This window comes from Notothenia coriiceps, unplaced genomic scaffold, assembly GCF_000735185.1.
Source record: "Notothenia coriiceps isolate Sejong01 unplaced genomic scaffold, NC01 NC01_scaffold00001922, whole genome shotgun sequence".
NCBI classification, from domain to species: Eukaryota; Metazoa; Chordata; class Actinopteri; order Perciformes; family Nototheniidae; genus Notothenia; species Notothenia coriiceps.
Window position 1 is genome coordinate 390,991 of NW_011334623.1, and position 10,551 is coordinate 401,541.

The 10,551-nt window shown below is 39.3% G+C and overlaps 1 protein-coding gene across 2 annotated transcripts in view; it reads right to left on the minus strand.

The window, feature by feature from the left end:
* p4ha1b (prolyl 4-hydroxylase, alpha polypeptide I b) overlaps positions 1–9,135 on the minus strand; it is a 26,599-nt gene extending 17,464 nt beyond the window's left edge. The window contains exons 1-9 of one of the 2 annotated variants that reach the window (XR_800433.1): positions 8,933–9,135; positions 5,468–5,550; positions 5,192–5,288; positions 4,117–4,268; positions 3,484–3,621; positions 3,114–3,353; positions 1,738–1,943; positions 1,470–1,646; positions 658–728 (exon numbers count right to left, since the gene is read on the minus strand). Coding sequence is in view for 1 of the 2 variants with exons in the window: in XM_010793396.1 (XP_010791698.1) it covers positions 658–728; positions 1,470–1,646; positions 1,738–1,943; positions 3,114–3,353; positions 3,484–3,621; positions 4,117–4,268; positions 5,192–5,288; positions 5,468–5,550; positions 8,933–8,946 (1,178 nt within the window). In the remaining variant the exon portion in view is untranslated. The remainder of the gene's footprint in view (positions 1–657; positions 729–1,469; positions 1,647–1,737; positions 1,944–3,113; positions 3,354–3,483; positions 3,622–4,116; positions 4,269–5,191; positions 5,289–5,467; positions 5,551–8,932) is intronic. The other variant, XM_010793396.1, reaches the window with a different exon arrangement.
* Positions 9,136–10,551: the final 1,416 nt, after the last annotated feature.

Sequence of the window (10,551 nt, forward strand, 5' to 3'; positions counted from 1 at the left end):
GTGCATAAAGCTGAGTTAGATCGGTCATAATTAAATAGTTAACAGTGAGATTTACTCACAATTAAAAAAAATCTGTTGAAATCTCATTAAATTTTGCATCGAATATTTCCAAAATTCCCCAGCTTAACTTCCCATGTAAACTTTCCGGAAATTTACCGGAAATGTTCCGCCCCTTTGCAACCCTATCAATGAGTGCCTCAATACACCTCCAGGCTATAAAAAAGCCACTATGTTAATATCAGCTAGCAGAAAAATAAAAAATAATGTTCCCCTTTCTGTGGAAGACTCAAACACTTTCATTCTCCCCCAAAAACGATAAATCCATTAGCTACAAAAGAAAAAACGTTTTAATAGTTCTTTAATTTCTGTTTCACTGGTTAAAGCAGCAACAAATGCTATATTTATATTTATTGACCAATAAAAGTCCACCAATGGTTATTTTTGTTGTAAAGCTTTGATCATCATCAGCTGGATTGTTTGATTCAGCTCAAGAGCCTTCAAGGTCTGGAAGGGCGGAGAAATGGAAAGGGTGCAGACGGACGGTACAGAGGAGACATGGGGTGAGTTTTTGAAGGAGAAGGAGGAAGAAATCTCTCTTTCTCCCTCTCAGCTCTCTCCTGTTTCCTCTGCTGTTGGCGGCTCCTAACTATTCCTTACCTTTTGCTGATCCGGTATGGCGCTGTCTCCAGCACGCCTGTGATGGGGTTGGAGATGGTGGCCCTGCGCAGCTGTGAAGCCAGGGACATGATTTACCCACACACAGACACACATGCAAAGATGTGTGCCTGTGTGCTTGCCTAACGAGCCTCACAGCCTTGATATCCCACTCCTAAACACGCTCAACTAGTGTTGTCAGAATTATCGTTTTTTCAAACTTGTTATATTTATCTTTTAATAAAAAACTCAATGTATTTCCCTTAATGTTGTGTCATTTTCCTATGTAATATCAAAAAGAATGTATTGAATACCAATTATTTTTAAAGGTATGGTGAAAAGGTTAGAAACTGGAATATCATGACAACACACTAATGAAAGTAGGGCTGGGCAATATATTGATATAATATCGATATTGTGATATAAGACTAGATATTGTCGTAGATTTAAGATATCATGATATTGTAAGAGTTGTCTTTTCCTGGTTTTAAAGGCAGCAATATAGTAAAGTGATGAATGTTCTTAACTTATCAGACTGTTTGAAAAGACTAGCCTTTCTAATGTATGCCTTTAACCCATGATTTTTCTATCAAAATTGACATTGTGTAAATATTTTGTGAAAGCTTCAATGGTCAACCCTACAATATCGATATTAAGGTATTTGGTCAAAAACATCATGATGTGATTTTCTTCATACCACCCAGCCCTAAATGAATGATCCTATTATGTCACGTGGAACTGATAAGTTACGTTTTTATACATACATCATATGATATGGCATCATTGGAGCACTTGAGCTACAGAAAAATGCTTACTCTTGGCTTCGCCAGTTGCTTGACCTTCTCGATTTCTGTTTCGGAGAGGATGTCGAGGTAGCGGACAATGTAGGGGCGGTCCCACTCATCTTGCTGTTTGACAGGAGCCAGCACATATTTGGGGTTGTGATTGTTGTCATAGTAACGACAGAAAAGCCGGCTCTGCCTGCGGGGGGTCTGGTTAACAGAAGAAAAAAAAGGACATTTAAGTGATGTGTATTTATTTACTTAGAAATGATGTTTTTGTGTATCTTTTTGTTCCCCTCACCATTTTGATGCCCTCCCCACGACAAAGCATCTCGTACTTCTTTCTCTCTGGGATCTGATGATTCGAGGCCTTCTTGCTCTTCTCTTTCTTTTCGGTCGTTTCCTTTTTACCTGGTTCCTTCCCTTCAGCCTCATCAGCCTTTCTCTGCTTCTCCAACTGGAACTCAAAGTACTTCAGGTTGCCATTGGCGCGCTGATGCTCTGAGTCTAAAAATGACAGACCAACAGAAATAATGGTGGTGTGTACAAATAGTGAGGACTGCAGCACCTGTCACCTGAGAATATAACAGCCCTGCAATCAAAATAACCGAGTTTCCAACACGTCATAATTACATGCTATTTATTCAGTCTGACCTTATCCACTTCTCAGAAACAAGATGTTCAAACTGGAAAGATAACAATGGTGTGGTCTAGTCGGATGAAGGTTAGAGAGTTCAATATTATATACTATTCTATAATAAAGTATTATTCAGCGTCATTACTATAAATTAGGGCTGTGCATTAATCGTATTTTGATCTCGATTACGATTTTGGCTTGAAACTATTACGAAGACAACGTAATTGTTTTATTAATTTTTTTATTATTATTATCTTTTTTTTTTTTTGGTTTTTCAGTTGAATTATACTTAAAGTTCAGGGTAATCAACTGTTAAAAACATACTGTTCACATTTTTTTGTTCAATAAATGGACGTTTTCAAAGTAAATGGATAATCGTTTTTAATAATCGTGATATCAATTATTGACCAAAAATAATCGTGATTATGATTTTTGCCCTACTATAAATACATACAATTAAACAAATGGAACAGTTCATTTTGAAGAAGAATTGTTATCCAGACCATTTTGTTTCATGACAAATCTACAAGCAACCAAAATGAGACCAATATCTGACTGTAGGTGATTAAAAAATATATATTATATCGGGGGGGAAATGTCACAAACTCGCAGTAGCATGCATAATATGGCTTAGACTGATATGCATGTGGTTTGGAAATGTTCTTCTGCTTCGTATGTAAATAAGTTCAAGACTCATATGCTGTCGCTTTCAACGTAATTTTCTAAATGTACCATAATGACTTCATTCTAGCTATTTAGATAAAAAAAACATGTGCTTTCCTTTTTTCGTAATATGATGCCGTATGCTCGGTAAAATTAAGGCTATTTCCGCATCTTTACAATCTTATCCAAACCAAAATAAAGTCTGGTGTCTGTGCATGTTTGTGAAAAAAAGTGCATTATTTCCTGTTTGATCCTATAAACACAACATATCTTGAGCAGACATTTTAGAATCCATAAACTAACACATTCCAAACCATGCCTCCCAGAATACTTTTGAAAGTTGTAAAAATACTTCATAGAGTGGTGGAGGGACTCACCCAGTTTTAGGAGCTGCTTGGTGTAATCCAGGGCTCGATCTATCTCCCCCTGCTGGTAGATGGAGTAGCTGAGGTAGTCGAGCACTGTCACCTTATCTATATTGGACTCCTCTTCCTGTTCAAGCTGTTTCAGAGCCTGGGACATCCACAGCTCGGTGTGGTAGTAATCCACATCGGAGTAGGCGATCTTCCCCAGCTCATAACAGTCCTCCACTGTCATAAAAGTCTTGTGCTTCGCTCCTAGCATGCAGAGGACACAAGGAAACAACATGAGGGTGTTTACTGTGACTTTCATCGCACTGTTAATTGTATGCTTCCTGCTTTGGAGCTTTTATCAGGTAGGTATGGTATGCAGATTCAAAGCCCTTACCAGGTAGGTCTCCTGTGGCGATGGTGTTGGCGGTAAGTCTGTAAGTGTCCTGTAACCTGAGGAGAGCTTTAGCTGCCCCAGTCTGGTCCTCATCTGTGGGGAAGTACTGTCTCTGGATGGTCAGGTTGGAAACAAATCCTGAGAGAGAAAGACATGAGAAACCCAGAGAAATTAATAGTAGGATTATTTATAGGATAATTTACAATCAGTCAAGCGGACTATTAATACTCTCTCTTCAATCAGAGTGACTTTGATCTTGAGTGGGAGGATTAAAGTTCGATCAAGACATGTAATCAACATGTATCAGTTATATTCTACCTCAATAACTCATGTTAGGGTGACTGAGCAAGGCTTCCGATTTCTCCTTCAATATAACAAGTATGAATATACGTATGAATCTGAGTAAGCATATAGTTGTTTTGGAATTTTAAAAAACTTTGCACTCTCTATAAATGTTGCTGCACTAATTAGGGAGTTCCAAGATTACCCAATCTCTACAAATGTATAGAAATCCCTGGATCAAATCAACATCAAAAAGTATTGAAAAATCGTCTTTTCTGTTGGTTACCTTTTCTTGGTTTTCGAAACTTTTGGCACTTATCATTATTTGAAACAGGTCTGCTTTATCCATACCGTCAGTGGTGTCACTGAGCACCAGGCTCTCCAGCATCGCCCACTCTGTGTTCAGCCTCTTCATCAGTTTGAAGGCATTGACCGGGTTTCCCAGGTAGCCCTCGGGGTCCAGTGTGGCTGCGGCTGACATTGATTCCATCTTCTCAGCCCACCTATCACAAGGACGGTAATACACAGTTAGATGCATTCCTTACATATGAATCAAGAAGCAATAATATCTTAAAAGGTCCCATGTCATGGCCATTTCCACTGATCATAATTCCATTGTTGAAGTCTACTAGAATAGATTTATATTGTGCAATTTTCTAAACTCACTTTGGTTTCTCATAAAGCATCTCTGTAAACTACGTGTATTCACTGAATTTCACTCTCTGCCTTTAACGGCTCGTTGTAGCTCCAATAGCTCCAGCCCCCACCCTCCCTGTGAGCACAGTGTGCTCTGATTGGTCGGGACGTTGTGAATCGCGCTGAGCTCCATGGAGGTGTGGTTTCCTTGTTTAGCGACAGCGAAACACAGCCAAACTCACCCTGAGCACACACAAACTCACAGCCGAAGTAAAAACAATAAGTGTGGCTTTATATTGAGTAAGAAAAAGGTTGATAAACGCTGTGAGAATGGGTCTGCAGAGAGAATTTTGCCGCGATCCCAACTGTCTGTTATCAGCCTGCAGCCAGGGAGGAGAGATCAGCAGAGCTGCCTTCACTGAGTGTGTGTGTGAGGAAGTCCGTGGATTGGTCAATTTGGACCAATCAGCGGGGGCTTAACGTAACTGCTCCGCGGACGTAACGTAACGGCTCCACGGATTGGTCCATTTGGTTCCGGGTAACGTATGACATCATGCGTACCCGGAAGAATCAACGGACAGTGACGTATCTCCAACGAGGCGTTTTGGGGAGGTATTTTCTGTGTTAGAGTTTTACTAGCTACAGGGTGTACTTTGAGGGTTTTGACTCTGCAGACCGTTTACATGCAGAAAAACCTTCATAACACACAAGGGGACGGGTAATCACTGGAAAAGCATGACATGGGACCTTTAATATTCCGAAACACTGAGACAAGTTTCCAAAAACTAACACTTTAATCTTCTCAAGCTTGGTATCCTCTGCTCTGATGTAGTCCTTTAGGGAGGTGACGAGGTCTTTTTCTGTGTTTAACAGATCTGACATCTGGCCTGAAGAAAACAAATGAGAGATACTTCACCATCATTACTGCAATGATTCATAACAAAGGTCATCACTCATCTCATCCCAATGTCGTGACATCTCTTGCGTCCATATGTGAGATGCAACTAAAGTCAGCAAAGGGTGTACTTTTCTTAAACAAGGAACATATATTGCTTAATGTTTTTACCTATTGAGGTGTAGAAGTCATTGCCGGCTGAGAGCGACTGCAGACAGTTTAGCAACAATAGACACAAACATGGCAGCTCCATCCTGGAGAAGCAATGAGAGAATGAGATACATTGTTAAATAGATTAACTTAAATATTGAATCATGCATATTAAAACAATAATAACAAAAAGGCGAATGGCAGAATGGACTGTATTATTAATGTACCAAACCAAATTACCCAAGTACCACATACTAGGGATGTCACAATACCAGAAATAAATTAGTCACTATCAATACCAGAGAAACTATTTTCAACCTCCACGATCATGTATCATATTGATGCTTTCCTTCACTCCCTCCAGTGCTGCTCCTACTGAATTGAAAACCTTGTTGTTCGCACCATTTAAGAGCGGACAATTCACAGACACTTTTCATAAATGTTCCCAACGGAAACTGATGACATCAAGGTCTGGGGATTCTGAGCGAGTAGAAGTCTCAGCAGCAGCTATCTCAAAACCTGTGAAAAACTATGTGCAAGTATTAGTGGGTAAGTTGGGAGAGTATTTGAAATGTTATTTGTGAATTGGGTGTACAATTGATATATGTTAAGAGAGAAAACGAGTGAAGAAAACTTGAAGAATCTCCTGAATTAAAGAAGTATATCTGTTTAGAAGTGCAGCCTCCCAACCACCACACAAAGCCAAATATAAGTCTGTGGTTGGTGTCACTGTGTCCGGTTTGTCTGTGTTGATGACATAGCCATAACTAACTGGGATGCTGGCCTTTGAAGAGTGGTGCTGGGATCTCTCTATCCATACAGACAGAAAGGAGAAGAGAACACAGGCTGACTGACAGGAATAAATTAGCAGGCAGGTGTCAATGTGTACACATTGCATCCTCAGTATGCAATTGTTTACATGATGAAGTGAAAACTTGGCAGCAGAGGAGCTGCTAGGGAAATCTCATCTTTATTTACTGTACTAAAATACATTATTTACTTTCTTTAAACTTCCATCTGGATTTTTAGACATCATGGGATACATGTATGAGAATTTCACTTTGAACAAATCCCTGGATTCACACAACTGTATCCTTGATTATTAGCCAATTAACTTACTCTTCCTAAAACATAATGTTGTTGGTACATGTTTAGTCAGTTGCTCATGTTAAATAAGTCTATGAAACTTTGATAGGTAAAAAGTATTGCTGGACATTACACTAGTTTAATTTCCACAATATTTCTTGACTAATAATAGCTGAAAATGGCATGATGAAATAGATGTTTTAAAGAAAGGATAAACAAAAAAGCTGAAATATAAAAAGGTAAAATAATAGCACCCATCTGTCTACACTGTATATTCTTTACAAACACACTTGCTCAAAAACAAACCCTCACATGTATCTTCATGCCCACACATTTAGAAACTGTTCGCCTGGTGGGAAAGTAAAGGTCATGCATGAAATTGGTCGTGCGTCTATGCTGATTTCTAAAGCCCTTCGCTGGAGGCAGACCACAGGCTCAGGCAGGTTCTGACTTTGCCACATGGACAAGTCTTCAGTGGAAATAAAATAATGACTTCATATGACATTTAAATTAAGCTCAGCAGCAGGCAGCAGAGAGGCAGACATATACGTGTCAGAGCTCTGCATATTCAATATATTCAAGCAGTTACATTTGTTTAAACCAAAGAATATTTAGAAACTTCAAGGTAAAATGAAAGTTATCATTATCTCTAAATGCTCCTACTGTAATTCAAGAATATTTGGCCCCACTCAGTCCAAGATACCATTAGTGTGCCTCTGACAGGATACAAACTCTAAAGAATATAATTATTGTAATGACAGGCTCACAGCTCTTGTGTCTCTACTGTTATAATATTGTAGAAGTGTAAAGTCAAGATTAAAGCTGCAAGTATAACAGTTATCATTTAGATCCACGCAGCATGCCACACACCAGAGTAAGTGGTAGTGAGAGTTTTTGTATGCAAACATGCTTGTACGTGAAATGCCAGAACACCAAAACATTCCTGATGGCAATTTAACATTTAACCTGCCAGACACTCGTGAGGCCATTTCTTCAAACCTGTTTGAGAAAACTACGTTGCATGACATTTGCTTTAAAGTTTTAGTTTTCTGACTTCTGACCTGTAAATTGGGCTGCATTCTGTTCAGACATGTTTGTTAGAAGATGCTTTTCTTTACCAACCTTGTGCTAATTGTGGGGAAGGTGGATGTTTACCAGTGCTCTCACTTGCAAGGAAGCATCTACCCTCAGAAAACACAGATACATGACTAGTTTTATTGCATTCATGGAGTTTTCAATTGATTAATTTTCCTGTCTCTTTAGTAACTTCCAACTTTGCTAAGAATTACTTTTAACAAAGTAAATACCACAAAAATACCCATTTCCATAAAATGTTTCATGTATGGTCTATCAAGACAATATTTTACAATAAAGTAATAATAAATCGCAGAAAAAGTGTTAATCCCCACATTTTTTATATATATATATAATTGTGCCTCAGTGCAGTCACTACATTTCTTAACAAAAGTAATCTTGTTCTCTTGATCTGCACTGTATTTTAATATATTTCTCGCAGTTACATTTCCTTTAGCTGAAGTATCTTTTCGAAGTTTAGCTGGGAGTAAGGCAGGGGAGTCAGATAACACAGGATGTGGATGGAAGAGGACTGCCACGTCTTCGCCCCTCCCCGCCGAGGGAAACTCATGAGTGGACCCAACACTTCTCAATGGAGTCTGACTGGTTTCACCAGGAATAACCCCTCAGTCACCCCTATAAAGTTGCTGACAGCAGGGGGTCTTTTCATTTCTTAAGGACCGCAGATGCCATTTTTTGACTCCTAAACTAATTAAGATAGTTAACGTTAACGGTTCCCACACGAATGTGACGTAAAAACAGTTTGCAGTGAACGTTCGTTCGTGTCCCCAAATAGCCTAATACCATAGGCTCACTGAAGTGTGCAATATGGCAGACCATGTAGAATGCATAAACAAATAAATCCTTGTATAATATGCTGCTGATGTATGGAAATACGTATAATATAGAGCAGAGCCTAGGAAGCAGCATCCCACGCTGCATTGCACTGGAATGCCATAACATTGACTGAGTTTCATAGGAAAATTCAGGCACCGTTTACTTAACTGGCTATTTGTTAACATTAACCATTTCAACTGAATTTTGCAAATATGACTCCCTTCAACCCAATGCAGTTTTTGTATAGTATCCACCGCTGTCGAGAACCATTACACATATTAAAGTTTCGTCCAGGTTAGCTAGTTTTTTAGCTAGCTAGGCAAGCTAACCTAACTTTAACGTTCTAGAATGTTCAACGGTCCGAAGTTAAAAACAATAGAAAACGGACAGTTCAAATCTGCAGGGTGATATGACAGCTAACGTTACCTAAAAACGCTCTGTATGTGAATTGCTCTTGCTATCTTATCTGATTCAGAAGTCAATATTTACCTAAACGAGAGCATCCTGTAGCAGAAATATGTGTAATCCTGATCTTTTGTCGTATGAAGTCTCGACTCCAACCGGTCACGGTGCAGGTAACGGGGACAAAATGAACATCTGCTGGTGTGTAAGGACGGGATTCCTAGAAGTCTGAATGCTACGTGCAGATTCTCACATGCATAAAGTCTCCTACGACCAGACTTTGGGGGCTGGCGTTGCTATGGGCGGTGTCTTAGCCCGTGGTGAGACAGTCATGGATGAGTATTTGGGGTATAAATGTAAAAAAAGAAGAGAGAATGTGTACTAGCAAACGTCACACCTCTGCCAGATGTTGAAATTGTGCCGCAACAATGATATGTGATTTTGTTGTTGTTGTGTGGTCCATGCTATATTGTCCATCAATAAAGAATGTGCAATTGTAGTTTGATTGACATAAATATTTGACTAAGCATGTGTAGCCTAGGTTCAGTACCCCATTCAAACTGATGTTATATTTAATTTGGCATTTTTGTACTTGGCTAAAGCTCCTTTTCAGCATTTTCACCTGCAGTCTCTGCCTCTTTCTCCACATTCCAGAATATGTCTTCCGACCAAAAAAAAAAAGTATGACTGGAGGGAGAGAATTCCTGTTCAACAGGGAGGAGCTTTGTGTGTGGTGTGCGTGTGCGTGTGCGTGTGTGTGTGTGTGTGAGTGAGAGAGAGAGAGGGAGGGAGGGAGATTGAGTGAGAGAGAACAACATCTCAGCAAGCTAAATCTCAATGACATTGCAAAGGGGCTTTTAAACCAAGCAGTTATGTTGAAATGGAACAAATAAAAACGTAACTATATTATACACTCAATTCTCCTGCTAAACTGCTGCTCTCCCTCCCTAGAATTTACCCCGCACTGTGAAATAAAGACCAACAAAATGACAAACAGGGCTCAACATTATGTTTTTTTTGTGTATCCATTAGGATGTCCATTTATTTTTGGCAACCTTTCCACGTGCATACTGTTGAACAGACTGCATTCCTCAGAGTATCAGAACTTTTCAATTTAAATAAGGAAACCTGGAATCAAAGCAAAATGTCATAACAGGAAATATATTAGAATGAGTCATTCATAGGTCATCAAATGAAACATGTTATTATTGTTGTATTCGAAGCATAGCACAGTGTGGGGGTTTGATGGAGAAGCAAGGTTATTTTTAAACTTGTGGGGGAAATACCTTTATATATACAGTCTATGGGAAATACTCCTATCCAGGCTTGAAGAGTATCTTGCAGTTCAAATGGCAATGCTAACATTTAGCAGAAACAATGTTTACTATGATCCCCATGTACGATTAATGGTGTTATCATAGTAACATTAGCTCATTAGGACAAAGCTGACAAGAATAATAATAGTTTTACAGTTATTTGGAATGAAAGAAAGCATTGGAAACATTGAATGGTAAATTGACCTGGGCTGCACCCATCCTCTGCATACAGCAGGATTACAGAATACTTCTGCAGCTCGATACAGCTGATGAGACAGCCGAGCACAGTGGATCACCGTCACAGCGGCCCTCGCGGTCACCACGTGGCTGTCTTCATACCTAACAAACAGATTTAATTATACACTCACAGAAATGAATCATGGTAGAGTT